General features: G+C 38.9%; 1 protein-coding gene across 2 annotated transcripts in view; it reads right to left on the bottom strand.

The window, feature by feature from the left end:
- Positions 1–6,253: 6,253 nt before the first annotated feature.
- Positions 6,254–19,287, bottom strand: part of cdh16 (cadherin 16, KSP-cadherin) — a 45,919-nt gene continuing 32,885 nt past the window's right edge. For both annotated transcript variants that reach the window (XM_017458323.3, XM_017458324.3), the window contains exons 15-18: positions 17,182–17,421; positions 10,472–10,588; positions 7,527–7,643; positions 6,254–6,924 (exon numbers count right to left, since the gene is read on the bottom strand). In XM_017458323.3, coding sequence (XP_017313812.1) covers positions 6,824–6,924; positions 7,527–7,643; positions 10,472–10,588; positions 17,182–17,421 — 575 coding nt within the window. In that variant the 3' untranslated portion in view covers positions 6,254–6,823. The remainder of the gene's footprint in view (positions 6,925–7,526; positions 7,644–10,471; positions 10,589–17,181; positions 17,422–19,287) is intronic.

Here is a 19,287-nt window from a genome sequence, read left to right as displayed (position 1 = left end):
TACCTAAACCCCACCAAGCAAGTATTCGGCCAGCGAGATAAGAACCCCATAGTTTTTTGAGCATTGCTGCTTTTGAACCCTTAGAGTGAGAGAACTGCACTTTCATCTGAAAGTAAAGATGACAACCTAACTAACTAGCCCCAGATTGTCGATATGGGCCACTTCCTTTCATCAGCAAAGTGCTTTGTAAGTGTGTAGAAATAAAGGATCATTTGTTCTGCTTCCTGAGGATGGAACATCTGAGCTCCTTTGCTGTGATGTCATGGCAGGAACAAAAATGTGCAGAAGGTTTCTCTTCTCAGCAGCCTAGAATTGGAAAAGTATCACCTTCAGAATGATGGAAAGGAGAAAGGAAAAAGGTAGAAAAACAAGTCTCAGCATTAGCATATCAACATCATCAATATTTTCAGGAATCCCTAAGGGGGTCATACCTGTGTGGACCCACTGCACCACAGTGGTGTTTTACGTCAGTGAACACAAAATGGTGAGCCATGTTGAGGTAGGGCAAGCAAACTCAGAGGACAGATGCTGCCAACTTATAGGGCTGTTGCAGTCAGATGGCAGACATGCTAGTCAGTGGTTCACCACCAACACTTTGGTGCACAATTGGCCAGATGCACATTTTAGATTTCATTTTAATAACTTCAATTTAATAATACTGCTGCTGTGGATGACACTACAGGCATCCAACAGATTATGTAACAAGTGTGTTCATCGTGATCAGAACTGGAGTTTAAACATGTTACGATGTGGCTGACCCAGCATGGTCACCATGGTATATTAATATGCCTTTGAGTCTATTTGCTTATGCAGATCAAAATGTGCCAAGGTCAGTCCTGGGTCCAGTGAGAGCTCACGAACACTATGTAGAAGTGAGCACCAGCTAGTGGATCACTGACCAGCTGTTTGTGCTTTTGGTGGCATCATGAAGGAGCTCTGCTCTCCAAAAACAGGTTAGTCTATTCTGTAAAAAAAATAACTGTGCAAGCATTGTTCAATGCTTACCAAGACTTCAGTTAAGTTTTTACTTCCTAGGTGGCACTAATAGGGGTGTCACTTGTGGATATTTGTCAAGAGGTGACATGGAGCTCACTGTCTTTTTCTGCCAAAATTTTATAGACTTAATGCTGCTTTATTGCAGCCCATGTGCTCTTGGTGTGTTTGAGTGATTCCAATTCTCCAGAGAGTACAGTGCTAGGACTGTATTATAATAATAGGACTATTATTACATTTAATAGAGAACAATCTTTATCCTGAATTAAGAACAGTATCAGTACCTGAGTGATTGTCATTCTCAATCAATTATGGTATCAGCACTGTTTATGCTGTTTGCTCTTGTTTGACAAGATTCACTATCCGGAGGCTAGTAGAAAGCCCAAACAATTTTTATATATGGCCTGCAATAGTTCCAAAGGAATTGTAAGGAACTAGGATAGACGTTAACATACATAGTCTAGGTCAGTGGTTTTCAAAGTGGGGGCCGCGGCCCCCTTGGGGTCCGCCAGGGGGCGCCCGGGGGGCCTCAACAATTTGGTGTGAAAAATATAAATGTGTGTTTTCTATTTCTCACTCTCAGACAACCACACACACACAGACACACACAGACACACACACACACACACACACACACACACACACACACACACACACACACACACACACACACATACAGTCAATTCCTAATGTAACGTAATGTAAAAATGTAATTATTAAAAAGAGGGTGATATATTCAGAAGTCTGTATTTTTAAATGTGTTTTAAAGACATCTTGCAACAGGGGGGTCTCGGTCAAATTTTAATGCCATTTGGGCATTCCTTTCTGCCTCTGGATGGAGCTCAAATCTTCTCTAATTCCAGACTGCTGGGACTACGGCTGCTCTTAACGCCATACAGACTTCATATAAATCCATAATGAACTTTTTCACACTATCTGTTGTTACCCAGATGAGGACGGGTTCCCTTCTGAGTCGGGTTCCTCTCAAGGTTTCTTCCTCTTAAAACATCTTAGGGAGTTTTTCCTTGCCACCGTCGCCACTCAGTGGCTTGCTCAGTTGGGATAAATTCGCACCTTTAATATCTGTATACCATGTTGATATTTCTGTAAAGCTGCTTTGAGACAATGTCTATTGTAAAAAGCGCTATACAAATAAAATTGAATTGAATTGAATTGAATTTGTGGGGCCTTGCCCTGGAAAAGTTTGGGAATCCCTGGTCTAGGTCACTCAAGTTGACAAGAATGGCCAAAGGATAAGTGTTTTATAGACTACCCCCATGGGATCATGGAATGGCAACTTTGTTATTGGCGCATGGTAAGGAAATGAGCAAATGGGAAAACTCCACTATTTTCCCAAGGTAACTGCCCTGGTGGCCCTCCACTCACTTACATCCTCTATCCTCTTTTCTTAGTTTTTTAGAAAGGCCAAATAGGAATGCATGTCAAAACAGAGACAGTCCTGCTGCCACCAAAATTCAATCCCAACCATAAATGGTATTCTGGCAGAGGGGGTGTGGTAATGTGTGGACAAAGAGAGGAGGTGTATTAAACTGGCAGGTATCGCATAATTGCTCCCACGTGTGTGTTATTACCAGCAGCCTACTCATGTGTGTTTTCTTTTCAGTAGCTGTTGTGAGCCAGAGCAAGATGGAGCTGACACAACACACTCACCTTGAACTAGACCTTGAAAGTTCTTCATTTGTCACATACAGACAATAATACAGTGTATAGTACTTGCAGTGATATCCTTAATGGCAGCTTCCCAAACTGTGCAAACATTACATTATAAAGGCCAAAGACACATGAGGCATGTGAGACATGTAAGGCATATAAGACACATGGGACAATACAGTGCAGGGAAAAACAATAAATATCTAGCACAAAATGCACATTGCAATATGCGTGTGTATCTGATATGTGCTATACACATTATGTATACGAGTGTCCTGATTTAACGTGTTTGATGTTTGTGCTGTTGGAATGAATAATGTGATGGGACACTCCAGGTCCATGTATGTGCTGCTGTGTGGGTGAGGGTGTGTCCATGAAACTGACCATTAGCACAGTAGTGAGAGCAGGCTGTGGTTTGGATGGGTTCGTGATTGTCCTCCTAGGATTCTCTCTGCATCACCAGATGTAGATGTCCAGCATGTCTCGCAGATGGTACCACTGGCGTACCAGTGGTACGCCCAGCTGATCACGCCACCCTTTTCAGGGCATTGTGGTCCAGACTGGTGGTATTTCCATACGATACAGTGATGTTGCCTGTCAGGGTGCTTTTATTGGTGCTCCTGAAGAAGATAAGGGGGCGAGAGGGCAATCGTAACTTTGTCAGTCTGTGGAGATAGTAAAGGTGCTGTTGTGTCTTATTCACCACCTTGGTGTGTGCAGATCAAGTTAACTCTTTGGAGATCTGAATCTCTAGATCTCTAGATACACTATAAGTGTAGGACCCTCATCGTTGGATTTCTGTTGATCCTGATTGTCCTGTAGCTCCTCCTGTGCTTTTATCAAAGTTGACCACCAGCTCCATCATCTTGCCAGTGTTCAGTGATAGTTTGTTGAGCTGACACCACTGTTTTAAACCTCATACAGATAGGTCTGTTCGGCGTTGTTGGAGAGCAGTTATACTACAAAGGTGTCATTAGCAAACTTGATGATGATGTTGGAGTTATGTGTGGTCACGCAGTCATATGTATAGAGGAAGTACACACACATCCTTGAGGGGCTCCAGTGTTGAGAGTGAGAGCAGTCTGCCTGTCAGGAAATTCTGGATCTATTTGCAGAGGAAGATATTCAGTCTGTGGGTTTGCTAGTCAGCCTGGGTCTATGGATGTAAATGCAGTACAAAAATTGTTTAATAGCTATTTCACCTAGTTTCCTTGAATCTAGATTCAACAAAGTATTATGGAGGAAAGGGCTATGGACATGGACATGGGCTATTATAGGCAAACTGCAGGGGGTCCAGATTCTTTGGTAGGGAGGAGCAGATCTTTAGCAGTGTTTAGCCCTTCGAAGCACATCATAGCTATAGAATTGAGTGTTGTTGGTTAGTAGTGAATGGCTTAGTGTGTTGGTTCCTTTGAAGAGACACATACTGAAAATCATTTGCACTAGAAGTAAGCAAAACAAACAAACAAAAGAAGGTAACACTTGCTAGGCATTCATGTTTGATGTTTCATGCTTGTCCCTATATACAAAGACCTCTGTGTGGTATTGCCTCCCTCAATATGCAGTTGCTAAATATATATTGCATCAAGGTAATTACAAGCTTCTTGATACAGGACGGCTTCTGTTATTTGGCCATCTAACCTTCACTCGACTCCTATGTTTCTGGCAACACTTAACAGTTGTGGGTGATGGAGAGCACTGGAGAGGGGCTAAGAGGCTGAGGCCCTATTAAATTAATCAAGCAGCTGAACTGTTGTCTCATTTGCATAGATTAAATGCAGCTATAAATAAATGCTGATGTTTGTTCAACTATGGGTGATTGCAGGTGTGTGTGTGGGCAGAACTGTTGGCAGTTTTGAGGGTGGGTGCTCTTTTTTCTGGCCTGCCAGCCTGACCATCACTATTAGGCTGCCATCTTACCCACGAGTCCATATTTGTTGATAATATATGATAAGAGCTTTTGGTACAGAATAAGCATCAGCAATCTCAAAGCACTCCACTGTTTAAGCTCAGATCAATGATAGCAGAAAGAAAGTCCTATCCATAGCTCTAATTGTATTATGATGTCTTACAAAACAGAAAACAGAGCTTGTAAGAATTTTCCTGACGTTAGAGTTTGCTCTGAACAAACAGTTTCCAGACTATCAATAAGTAAGCTTGCGTTGGATTTAAGCGTCATTGCTTGATGCTGCAATCTGGAAAAAAGAAGAAGAAAAATAAACTCCAAAAAGAGTCTTAAGGACTGAGAAACGGAATGGAAGGAAGTGACACATATTTTCCACAAAGTTAAAAAAAACGTTGCGTCATGGGGCGCTTCATCAGCCTGAAGAGTGTTTACAGGCTGAAAAGTGTCTACAGCTGCTCTCATCTTGGCACAGAAAACCACACGCATATTCGGATGATGGAATCTTTCCAGAAGTACAACAGACAGCAGTACAGATGACATTAACCTTAACTGCCACTTTTGGGCCATGGAAAAAATGGCTAAGATGTTTAATAATCCTTATTATCATTCATTGTTACAACTTACAACCATCTGTATTTTGTTTGATGTGGATCTGGGTACCATTTAATATGTGTAAAATTCAGGTAAGTACGATAGTATGAACAGGTCAGAGGGTCTGTCCACTGTAATTTGAGCATCCATTTGCAGTAAATCGCCTCCTGAGGCCAGGGTGAGTGACAGCGTGCTTACAAACCTCAGCCTTTTCCATGGCTCGCCTACTAGCTGAACCATTATGATCCTAAGAGAAGGAAAACAAGGCCAGTAAGTCTAAATATAGTGTCTGCCTCTGTCTCAGTGGCCCTAAGGTTTGACCCATGCTAAGCCGTTTTGGAATATTCCACTGGGCTTTTGCTTTTTCAAAAATTGCACATACACAATCTTTCATTGCCTTGTGTGTGTTTTCCGGCTTGATTGTTAGTTCAAGGTATTTGTGGCTTTTTCAAGCTAAACCTGCATATTTTTATATTGAGAAGCATGAATGAATATAAATAATGACTCTATTATTTTTGGACGTGACAATGACATTTTCCATTATGATCTTTTGGAATAAATGAACAGTTAGGTGAGCTTTGACAGTCCAGTGCTTATTAATGAGATATGGCCTAGTTACTGACGCATGGATTTTGCAAGTGAGTTGCCTTTATTTAGCAATACAGATAAAAGGCAAGAATGATAAGTGAATGAGAGGTTGTCAGAATATTACAAGAAATAAAGGGGATACATATTAACCGAACATGATAATGCATAGCCTATACCTGATTTATTTAAAATCAAAGGAGACTGGATACAAGGAGGCATCAGTGGAGCATCCCATTAGCAGGTCTATTTATGGCAAACTGCAGGTTTATATATAGCCCACTTGGAAGGTCATCTAGGTCACTCTCCGCTGTTATCTTCCTGCAATAATAGGAGGGAGCATGGGTAATCCTCCCATCCTCCTTAACCGTGGCATTCATTTTATCCCCCAGAAAGGGTGAATTAATCTCTTAATTCTCGAAAGGCTTCAAAACAGAGATGAACATGAACATGTTTAAGCTCTCTGCAACCCCTTTAAAGAAAATCCATGCATGAACAAACAGCATATCTCTTTTCCTCATTGTTTTATTTCAATTAGATTTAACAGCTGACACAGTGAAAGGTGTAAATTAATTCAATGTGTGATTATCCGTTTAAATATTAAGTGTTTTTTTTTTTCAAGATGAAGTATAAAAGTAAATAGAAAAGATAAATACAATTGTAAAAGGGTGAAGTTACCGCATAGGCTCAGATTAAGCAAACAATAGATAATCCTGCTACTTCTAAATGTAGGAAGACTATAACTATATATGACTATACATATAAATAATATTAAGCACTGCTTAGTCTACAGTACCAGTAGAAAACCTATAGTCCATAGAAGTATTTCACAGTCCTGCACATTTGGTCACCCTACACTATAAATTTTTTCATAAGCACATTAAGTAACCCTTCATAAATTTAAATATGTAGTCTTAGTACAAGATGTCAATGAAATGTTCAAGATGAGGAGTAAGAGTAAGAAAAAACTTGGACTATAAAATCTACCACCAGGCAAAGCATGACTGTGAGGAAACACTAATTGCTGCCTTTGTGTAATTGGTGTATACTGAACAACGGATCCAATTGGCTGATGGGTTACAGTGACACATGGAGAGGCATCGTCTCCTGATTGGTTTTTCCAGTCGGTGGAGGTTTCTGGTAGGACAGTCTCACAAAAATGACTATCAGTATGATCCCTGTTAACAAAGAGACAAACAATGTTACCTCCTAAAAATTCCCAACATACAGATAAATAGACAACAGAAAGAAACATGCTGTATGTTAAACTTTAACTAGCCAAAAAAATATATATATTGCATCACGCATTGATGATGAACTTGAACTAATAATGAATGTGAGATCATGATATTTAGTCTATATTATCTTCATTATTATTATTAACATTATGTTTCAAAGCAAAACTAGTTGGAATTACACTTGCCAGTGTATTAGGTATGTTTACCTTATACTGTATACTTACACTCATTGGCCATTTTATCAAGTAAACCTAAATTTACTGTAACCCTTGCTGCAATGCACAATTTGCAAGCCCTCTACTTCTTCTTATCATTAAAAAACACCAATACTGACCAGAGATCATTTGGCTTGTGGATCATTTTAAGCACTGCAGTGACACTGACATAATCGAGTGAGTGGCACTGGTATGAGTGTATCAGGCACAACAACATTTTAGAGGTTTTCAATAGTAATGGAACAAAACCAGTCCTTGTTACCTTTAAAATCCTATCCTTGTATGTAGGGAGAACAGGGCCAGTTCAGAAAAAGTTAGGATTCTTACCTATAACCCCAAGAGTTCCAAGCAGGACTCCCAATGTGGACTGGATAGTGGGCATCCCTGCAAGTTGCTTTGCTGCGGTGCGGCAATTCCCTCTCACGTTACATGTGCACACGGTTACTGGTAGTGGAGAGGCAAAATGTGAATGTTTGGTCCGTTTTAAAATAAAAGAGCAGAACTGCACTTAAAGAGAGGCAAGAGAATAGAGCAAATAGGGGCAAGTTCAACGTGTCAGTTTGCACAGGACAAAAGAAAAAAACTCAAATACATATTCCCACACACTGTCTCTCTAATTCAATTGCACATATTACCATTAACAGGCCTGAGTACTGAACCGCTGAATATTAGCTTTACATGGAACTTGAGACACAGTGGATCCAGTGCTGTGACCAAGCAGCGTGCATCAGAGAGTGTAATGTGAACAAAACAAAATGCTCAGAGAACACCTGGTACACTGGTCTAGCAAATCAAACAGACTGGGTTTATTCTCAGTCCTGAACTACACATAACACAATTGAGCCAGGTATGACAGCCTTAGAGTGGAATCAGCTATACTTGAAGAGGCAAAACATAAAATTGTGTTAAGACACTCTGCACTAGGAGTGTAAATCTGATTCTATGAAAGCTGATTCTATGTCACCCAGATGACGATGGGTTCCCTTTTGAGTCTGGTGTCTTCCTTATATCGTCTCAGGTAGTTTTCACTTGCCACCTTCGCCTCTGGCTTGCTCATTAGGAATACAATTCTAAAATTCAAATTTATATCCTAAATTTATATATTTCTCCAAAACTGCTTTGTGACAATGTCCATTGTTAAAAGTGCTATACAAATAAAATTTGATTTAATTGAAATAAAATAAACCTTAGGTTTCCACATGATATGATACAATTTAGCAGTTTCCAATCGATACGTGACCAACTTTGCTCAAAATCTGAGGGCATGCCTACCATTAATTCACGAATGATAATGGTATAAAGGAGGACTATTATCAGAGTTAAGGGCAAATCACCTCATTAGCCTATTTACACATCAGATAACTGTTTTTTTACACACCAGCTGTCTGTTCTTTTATAATCAATTATAATTGGTAATTATAAGCATTTATAATTGAAACTATAATTATAATTGATTATAAATAAATTATTATGGATAATCAATTATATTAAACAATAACGGATTTATCATTGCAGCCTTGATTCTTCAATTCAACTGTTACATTTTGATCCAAACCCAATAGTTACACCCTTATTTTGCACTCAATTAAGATTAAAGGGAACCCCGACTATGAAGACTTGTATGGTTTATTAGATTAACGCTGACATCCGCTATATAAATCCGCTACACAAAAACACTCTAGATGTCAGTTTTAAAAAATAATCAATCCTTGCACTTGTACGCCGCCATTGCTGTTTATGTCGCAATGCATTCTGGGTAGAATGGTTGCAATGAAACCACTCTACCACGAAAATACACATGTAATGATTGCACTGGTCTTGATCCTCCAGTGACCCAGTGACTACAGCGATATGAACATGTCTTCAGTCTTTTCAGTTTGAACCCGAGTGTAACATAAGCGAGGAGGCTAATATAGAAGACATTACTAAAAATGTACATCAAAATGAAGATGATCAGAGAGGTGAGGAGGCAAGAGTGGGGCAAAATCCATAGTGTCTGTGTGGCAACTGCACGTCTATGCCAACCGAGAGCGTTTGTTGTTCTAGTTAAGCATATGGATTAAACTATCATTTTATGATGAAACGTGTTCTATCAATAATTTTAGAGATTATCAGACATCTCGCCGTCGTATACTTTATCCTGTTAAAATCTGACGGCCAGCGTGCTTCCGCCATGTTATGAGCAAACCTGTGCTATCTACACAGCTTCTGTGTGTATGAAGGTGCTCGTATCTTTGGAAAGCTAAGATTCTTGTGATTCGATTGATGTAAACCGTTTTGAGATCCAATCACAACAGCAGCTACAATCAACGTCTCTGTCAGACATCCGATATACAAACAAACACTTACGAAACTCACAACTCCCCTCGTATGAAGCTTCATAGTAATCCACTGATCCATAACATCCTGACAAAAACAGTCTTGTTACACTGGCAAAGGTCCAAACAATCCAATCATGTAAAAATATTTAGTCCACATTTCAAAAGAGACCAAAACCATGCAAGTACTCCAAATGGTTCAAGAACAGCTTTAAATTTACTTTGGGTATGACTTGGCTAGGCGTTTTTATGCTAATTTTACAGGAGCTTTATGTTATGAGAATATACAGAAAAACGCAGTAACAAGATGCTTACGGGTTTGATTATATTTACAGATCTCCCCTGTACCACAGAATTACAGAAAGAAAATTACAGCCAAAAGCAGCACAGTGAATGTGACATTCTTCTCCTGCAGCGAGGGCTAGTAACTAATCCTTCTGAGTGCTCAAGTGCAACCATTTTACGTCATCGACTCAGAGTGCATTGTACACGTCACGTAATGGCGGCTTCCATAGATTAAAATATGTATTAAATATTAAGGATTTTTAAAGTAATGAACATATTTCTTGTGTTTCTAACAACATATTTTAGAAACAGAGGGCAATTTCTGCGTTTTAAGGCTTAAACATCTTCATAGTCGGGGTTCCTTTTAAGAATACATATTCTGTATAATAAGTGCTACATCTTCTTCTAATAGCTTTTTTAGATCTATTGCTGATGTCATCAGCAACCTGTACAAAACACGACTCATAAACGAACAGAACGATCTTCAAAATAATGTTACACATATTAAATTGCTTTGATTCATCGAGAACATTTAGTGACCTGCAGTGAATGTCCCAGCCTCCGATTAGGTGGAACGGTTATGTCACGCTGACATCAAATTAACCTTTTTTCCTCCACAACCCTTTTCTATCACTGCAGATATACTGAGCCTTGGACATGCTGACTTACCAGGCAAGTTAATGAAGGTGCTTCTGGGAGGAGAGCTACTATCTGAGATGGTGAAGGGCACTGTATAAACATCAGGGGTCAGATCATCGATATTCAGAGAAAGGTTGGTGTGAGTGTCTGTGGAGAGAAAAATGTGTTGAGATTGCAGCACTCATGAATGAACTGAACTTGGTGCAACCACCATTGTTGCCGAACTTTGTTCACTTTGCAGATTTCTTTCAGATTGAAGACAAAGCACATCCAAAGAACCCTGAACATGCAGAGATGGCCTTAGCTTTCTCCCTCTCAATGTGTGTGTGGGTATGTGTGTGTGTGTGTGTGTGTGTGTGTGTGTGTGTGTGTGTGTGTGTGTGTGTGTGTGTGTGTGTGTGAGTGTGTGTGTGGAGGTGGGATTTAAACCTTTATCTCAGGAGCTCAGAATCTCTGATGAGCCACCACTGCCTAAATTGACTTGCAAGTCCCTTTGAATAAAAGTGTTGGAATAAATCTAAAAGTAAATGTAAATGAAAGACAGACAGCCCATAGAAAAAGATCCTGAAGATGACACTTTAATCATTGTGGTAGTTCCACACTAGGCATTTTTCTTCAACTGTCAGCACACATTATACATAAAACTTGTTAGTAAGAAGCCACGAGGCAGAATGTGACTGCTTTTGAAAAGTGCTGCCAGAGTTTTGCTCGCATCACGTCGAGGAGCTTCCAAAAGTTGGAGAAAAGTCAACTTTTCAGAAAAGCACAGAGTGATGCCAAATATTTTTTTCACCACACCACAGCTCAAGGAGCAATCTAGAAAAAACAAAATGAAGGACAGTGCCAGGAGAAAAATGATGCTACAGTATACTCTGAAGTCCATGTAGGGCACTTCGAAAGGATCTGCCCATGGCAGCCATTTGTAGGATCATTCCAAACTTAAATGATGATTTGAAATGATCATTCCAAACCCATTTACTTCTATACAGTCATTTTCAAAGAGAACAACTAATGGAAACTTCCCTCCCAAGATAATTTTCAGTGTTTATATGCTGAATGGAAAACTTGCCAAGGCAACTTACCTATAAATGTATTTTAAATCCAAGTAAGAAAAATGATGTCTAGTAATATTAAATTGCAAATTAAATGGAATAAAACAGGTAAAAGTAGTGCAGCAACAAATAAGCTCTCTGTCAGTAATGCACTTTAATGTTCACGTCAGAATGGACCTCAATCTTAGACTTGTTAGTAAGCAAATAAGGATCTTAATGACATATTTACAACTGCGATATTTCAACACAGACACAAAGCTCCATATGCTACATAGTGAGAAATCAATCAAATCTTTGTTGTTAATAAAACTATTATTTCAAAAAATAATATTGCAAAAATCTTATCGCAAAAGAGCTGATTTTAAAGTTAACGCAGCAGCTGATACAAATGTAAGCATTTCCCCGTTGGCATGTCCACGTCCTGAGAGCTTGGATAGTTACAGTACCAAAGCAGTGTTTGTCTGTTTGTCATGGCAGTGTGTTGTACCGTTAGCAAATGCTTGTTGTGGTACAGCTTGGAAAACACAGATATATCAGTCCTGTATCTAATCAGAGCTCAGTTAGGTGGCATTGAAGCAAAAGCCCAGTCCACTAAAGAGGTCATGTTATCACTCTTTGTTAAATCTTATCATGGCTCCTAAAAGGCCTCTACTGTCTTTTGACACTAACATCCTTTAATGTTCCACTGGGCTTGAGGGGCTGAAGAGGCTGTGATGACGCCAGGAGCAAACTGAAAACACACCTATCTTCTGCTGTATCTGTGCTGTCAGAGGTGAGGAGTATGTTACACACTCTCCTCACTTCGAAAGGGTCTTTGTGTATTATAGCCCTGCAGTGATGATGGCTCTTACTGGAATCCAGGTTCGGTCTGTGGCCTTGAGAGCGCAACTGTTTCATTCTTGTTTGGAATAACGGTTGCTTTCTTACTTGTTACTAAGCAACACAGCAGCCATTTAAAACTCTCCACAAATCTGCAGGACAAGAAATATGTAAAAAGTTCTGAGGCAATGATGTGCATAATTAACAAATCCACATAATCTATCTATCTATCTATCTATCTATCTATCTATCTATCTATCTATCTATCTATCTATCTATCTATCTATATACTTATTTTGTCTTATTACCTTTAAGAGTGTTTATAGCTGATATAATGTCAGTGACAACAGGAACTAAATGGTCTTGCAGGCACAACACAACAGCCATAGTAGCTTCTGCTGTACTACTTTATTTATTGTATTTTTTTTTTATATATATATTTTTGACTACTTTGATATTTTTGTATAAAAGGGTTAGAAAATCATGTTAAAACTTGCCAATACTGAGGTCATAAAGCCATAAGTGTCTTATCAGTGAACATCCCCTTACGTTCATCTTTGATCCTTACACACTGATGCTTGAATTGCTATACATTTGTTTAGTAAGATACAGGTTGGTGTAATAACATGAATAGTAAAGCTGGAACTGTATTGAAATATTCATGGTATGTTATATATAATTATTGTATTATATAATAATAATAATATATATAATGATTAGAGCTGCAGCGATGTCAATAATAGTTATAAAACATCCGATAGTTTAAAAACATCCAATGATCAGGGCCGATTATATCCTGTCAATCAAAAGAGGGCGGGAAAACACATCGATTTCGTGCTGTGTGTAAAGAAGATGTCTCTTGAGCGGAACGATGACAAAACTGCAGTTTGTAAGCTCTGTAATCTCTGCACTGCTCAAATTTTACACTGGACGCTGCAGCAGTGAAGCGGGAGTTTCATTATTTTATTCTAATAAATTAGTTAATTTATTATTTTTTGCCATGGTGCTCAAACTGCTCGCGTTGAATTAAAGCGCCAGTACACCGTTGAAAGATTTAAATGAAGATGAGTTGACAAAAAAGTATATATTGCACAGAAAAATATATTTGTAGAGTAGTATATTTCATATCCAGTTAATGTTAATATGTAAAAAAGTTTATATTATATATTACCAGTTTGATGTTGCATTTGCATTTGTTTGTGGTGAGTGAATGTGAGCCTAACAGGAGTTTTTTTTTTTTTTTTACAATTCAGTCAGTTAATTCTGTTAATATGAATTAATAACATTCAATAAGTTAAGAAATCTTACTTTAATCTTCAGAAGTTAGTTCAAGTGTTCATGTTAATTAGAGTAATGTGTTTTCTGTTTGTGAGAGCAGTCACTGTGAAACAACTTGTTGAAATGGAGAGAATAAAGTTTTTATTTCCATTTCTTCCAGAATTGTGGAATTAATTATCATTCATTTAAAAGAAGGCACTAAAGGCAGAACTATCGGTATTGGTATAAGCTGATATCACTCTGAATAATCGGTTATCAGTATCGGCTGAGAAATTTAGTATTGGTGCATCTCTAATAATGATATATAATTATGTATTATGCCCTCCGCTTTTTTTCTTCCCTGCCATGTGTCACCTGCCAGTTCCCACCCATCTGCCAGCTTTCCCCTATTAAACGGAAGATACCAACGCATCTGAGGGTGACACATGAAGCCAGCCAACCGCATCTTTTCAAACTACTGCTGATGCTCCATCACAGAGCGTTGTAACACACTATCTGCTCTCTTCTACATACATGACCTCACAGATACCCACAACTGGCTAGTGTCACTGTGATTGATAGTGGAGAGAGAGTATGCCATCCCTCCCACCCAGAGAGCACAGCCAATTTGGTTCCCTTGCCTCCCGAGAACGGATGCTGTGGTATCATCACTATAACACACTAATCATTGTTTTTTTTTTGTTATGATACGAGATATATAAGTGCAAATTGATAATGTTCTCTTTGGTATTACTTTTAGTTTTTACCAGATTTGGTCCTCATGAAAATATGAGTAAAAGGATTAAATATAAATAACACACACAAACAAATAAACAAGAAGTGATAATCAGACTCCTTTTGGTTGAGGAATGGAGAAGGAAAAGAGAAACCTTTCCAACATGGTGTCCATGGTGGGGGGATTTCTGTGCTACTTCTTAAGATCTGTAGCATTTGTGTGTAGAGGAAATGATGTCCCAGAAAGGCACACACGCAGTAGTCACGACAGGAGGTTAGATCTAATGAGAAACCTGAGGGTGCATGACTACATCACAGCCATGACGAAGGAGAGTGGATAAAAAGCGAGCCATGCTACAGGTTGCCTGTGTGTGTAATAAGGTGAACAGTAATGCTGAAAGCACATTTAGCCTTTCAGTTAGTAAGACCCCAGCTGAGACAATTCAAGTCAATATAATTATTCCATGACAAGACATGATGCTTTTTCATCTATTAACAGCTCACAAAGAAAAACAGAGAAAGAAAGTCTGGGGGTACAGAGACACAGACAACGACCTGACTCAGTCATCTTAGCCAAGTCAACATGTTCACCAGAATCTATTTGCCACATTAGTGTCAACTCTGGAATACTCAGGTCAGGAAGGCAATTTCCTTGAGATGTCTGTCCTTCATCTGTTCAGATCGCTCTGCTCCTCATACACCGCATGAATCAGCAGGTCTCTATAATACACCTAATTCAGATGACGTCTTTCACTTACTGGATTGGCGGACTGCCACTGAAATGTTATTTTCTGACGAGCCATTTTTAACCTGGCCTGACGTCAGCAGCTGAGACCGCCTTTGTGTGTTTGAGTGCATTGACGTGATTTTATCTTTTCTTTTTTTTTTGCATGCGCCTGAAATCCTGTCATTTATTCTCAATAGCGGCTGAGCCAGAATAAAGCCAGCGTAGCAAGCCCACTGCCTAACCTCACACTGCTACAAAAGCCTTGACTACTGACGAAGGTGGTAATAATCTTATTGGCTAACCACACCACTTTGCTTATGTTCTTTTGTGCACAGCTCTTTATCAGCCGCAGTGTTCAAAAGTTTGTTTGTCCACTGACTGAATCAGGTGCTTTAGAAGCATGGCTTTTCTGTTGTTGCAGTGTAAATTAATATCCCTCTTCACATGAAAATAGTGATGAAAGGTAGTAGACTTTCTTATCCCTATCTAGAAGTCTGACCTGCAGGACTAGTATAAAGATAACAAGCACATTCAAATCTTCTACTGTATGATGTCTAAGGCGATCCAGTCTCACAGAAAAAAACATTCACCTGCGATTTATTTGCAGCACCTTGTATATTATTTTTGGATATCAACTTGTATAGAAGGTGCTGCATATAAGTTTCATGGGAACGTTTTTTTTCTGTGAGACTGGGTTGGTCTAAGGAGTTAACAAGAGCATTAGCGCTGAGCACAGTCAATAGGAAGGTCATAAGCATATTAGCACTAATCTGAGTCTATTAGGAGGTAATACGCATAACAGCACTGGTTATGGTGAATAAGGAAATAACAAATAGATTAGTAGCTGTCAGAGTGTATTAGAAGGTAACAAGAATATTACCCTTGACCACAATGAGTTAATAAGAACATTAGCATTGAATGCAGTGAGTAAGACGGTTATTAGTGAGTTACTACAATAAGATAAATATTCAGATGATTAGGAGTGCTGGCGTTTTTATATTTACATTTGCATTTATTCATTTAAGAGACGCTTTTATCCAAAGTGACTTACAAATGAGAAAATACAAGCAAAGTACAAGCAGAGAACAATACAAGTAGTGCTACCATACAAGATCCATTAATTGAGTTCCAGAAGAAGCAAAGTACACAGAGTAGAGGTGTAAGTGTAAGAGTATTTTTTTTTTTTTAAGTTTTTTTTTTTAGAGGTTAGTTACGTGCTCATGGAAGAGGTGGGTCTTTAGCTGTTTTTTGAAGATAGTGACAGATTCTGTAGTCTGGATTGAGGTTGGAAGATCATTCCACCACTGAGGAACAGTTAGTTTAAAGGTTCTTGAACGGGACCTTGAGCCACGCTGAGTAGGTACTACTAAGCATCGGTTGTTGATTGATCGCAGATTGCGTGAGGGAACGTAAGCCTTCAGCAGTGTTGAGGTAGGGGGGTGCTGTTCCAGACAAGGTCTTGTACGTGAGCATCAAGGCCTTGAATTTGATGTGGGCGGCTACAGGAAGCCAGTGGAGGGAGATGAAGAGGGGTGTGACATGGGTTCTCTTGGGGTGGTTGAAGACGAGGTGTGCTGCTGCATTCTGAATCATCTGAAGGGGTTTGATGGAGCTGGCCGGGAGGTCCGAGAGTAGTCAGTTGCAGTAGTCCAGTTTTGAGATAACAAGAGCCTGGACTAGTATCTGTGTAGCCTGTTCGGTGAGGTAGGTCTGATTTTCTTGATGTTGTATAGGATGAACCTACAGGACCGTGCAGTTGTAGAAACGTGGACCTCAAGTCAAACCACAATTCAAAGTGCTTAGCATAGGAGCACTACAATTAATGTAGCTAACGCAAATTGAACAGTGAGCTTCATGATGTTCAGCACTTCCTTTGTATGATTACTTTCACAGTTAAAGCAAATCTGTATGATTGAGTTATTTCATACTGGAGTTTGAATGACAAAACAAAATGAACTAAGGACGCAAACAGACTACAATTTGACATCAGATCAGCACTGGCTACACTGACTATAAAGATAGTGCCATTAGGTTCTGTCTTTCTTGTGTCTGTGTTCTGTATTATATTTTTTTGTTTCTTGCATAACATTTGGCTTTGTTACATCCTATTGTTTTAATTACAGTGATAATTGGATTAAAAACTAACTTACCGTTGATGGGTGTGAGTTTCCAGTTGCGTCGCACTGTGGGGTCACTGCTGAGTGAGAAGTTGAGGCGGCCACCATGCTGCGGTCCATCACTGTCCCGAGATGCTAGGACCAGGGCCTGATCTTCCAAGTGTGGAGTGCAAAGGTATTTCCAGGAGTAATCGCCCACCAGAACAGGGCTGTTATCGTTCACATCTAGAATATGCACTGTCACTAGCGTGGAGGCGGACAGAGATGAGTTACCTGCAAGATGTGGAAATTATTTCAATATCACTTACATGGGTACAGTAGGAGTAACTGCTGCAACTTCTAACCACATAAGAAGCCTTTAAAAAAAAAAAAAGATGTATTACTTCCTACTTCCTCCCAGATTTCCTTTGCACTTATTTAGGTTTTGGTGTGGCAAGATTTGCACTGTACAGACATGGTTAACCCCCAGTTTAATTCAAAACATGAAGAAGTACTGAATTATTTAAGAAAAACTCAAGTTCACGAACATAGAATGGAACTCAAAAAATATGTGTCCCCTTTGACCTGTCATTTGACCATTTCTGGTCAGACACTATCACTGCAATAATAATAATAATAATAAAAAACATCTCAGTAATTTTCTATAGTAATTAAGCTTCTCCCATTGCCTGGCAATGCTTTTATACATGATCTAAAGGTGTGGAAACTCTTAGTTAAAGGTTCAATACAGTGGGCTGGTGTGCAGACACTCTTGCTTCCCATACATTCTTGGAGGTTGACTCCACTCTCAGATGCATGACATCATTGGTCATACCTTTTTTTTTTTCCAATTTTTGACCCAATATCACAATTTCAAGCGCTTTCTACTATTGTAAGTATCCAAACATGAGTTTGTCCAATTAAGAGAGTGCGTAGTGTGTATTTCTGTGTATATTTACAGATTATACGTAAGAACAAGTCCATGTATGTGTAAATCTAACACAAACTCTATGGATTAAATGTTCCATACTGCACTGTTTGCCACGGTTTATGTGACAAAGCCAGGTTTAAATGTCATCAAAGCAGGTATTAACCAAACTCTGCATCAGCTGCTGTGTGGACAATGCTCCATCATAGCAGACTGCAAGATATTATGGACATTAAAAAACAACTAAAACCAGAGTTCTAGTCTTATTAAATTTATACACAGATATAAATCTCATTAAAGCATTACTGCCATCATGTAGCTCCTATCTTCTTCTATATATAACCCTACAGTATTTGTCTAACTGCATCTTCCATATAGCACAGATTGAAACACATCCACAAAAAGTATGATTTTATCTTTTCAGTTTATTCATGATTTTTCCACATGCACTGGGCCTTATATGTGCATGTTCTTTCTCCTTCTCAAAATTGTCTATGACAGCAAAGTCAGACCCATCCTTTTACAAGGTGACCCCTTCGCCTCTTTTGAAAACATCTGTGGAGAAGCAATGCATGCTGGGATTGGTGATTAAACTGAGGCGTGTCATATGTGCATTTTCATTTACACGTACACACACACACTTCCACCTCCCTTTCCACTAAAATACTGGGTGACTCATGTATTTTTGATTCCATTCTCTGAGATTTTGATCACTGTTAGTGTGTGGTTTTGAATACACAATGAGAGCTTACATGCACTTTGTCGGTCACTGCCGTCTGAAATGTCAAGTGTCTCAGCTGTGATGAGAATTTTTGTAGCCTACGCAGACATCTGAGGCTTGTTTATTCTGCCTGTGTGGCTGCATTGCATTCACATAACACATTGTTATTTATTTATTTATTTATTTATTACCTTTTTTTTTTTTTTTTTTTTTTACTAAAAGCTACAGGTTGATGGATGACTTATTTATACAAAGTAATCTGACACACAGCTTGCGCACTACAGTGCAGTAACTGCTACTACTTCTGTAGCTAGATAATCAGTACGACATACTCATATTCGTATTCAAATTTGACCAATTTTTGCCTTCCTCAATAATTAAACACAATTAATTAAGGTATAGGCAACAATCTAGAAAGAAATTAAAATCTTTTTTTTTTAAATAGACTTTAGAAGCAGTACATTTTTATCATCCATTCATTTATCTTCAGTATACACTTTATACTGATCAT

This window comes from Ictalurus punctatus, chromosome 27 (genome assembly GCF_001660625.3).
Source record: "Ictalurus punctatus breed USDA103 chromosome 27, Coco_2.0, whole genome shotgun sequence".
NCBI lineage: Eukaryota > Metazoa > Chordata > Actinopteri > Siluriformes > Ictaluridae > Ictalurus > Ictalurus punctatus.
This window is presented reverse-complemented; position numbering and strand designations above follow the sequence as displayed.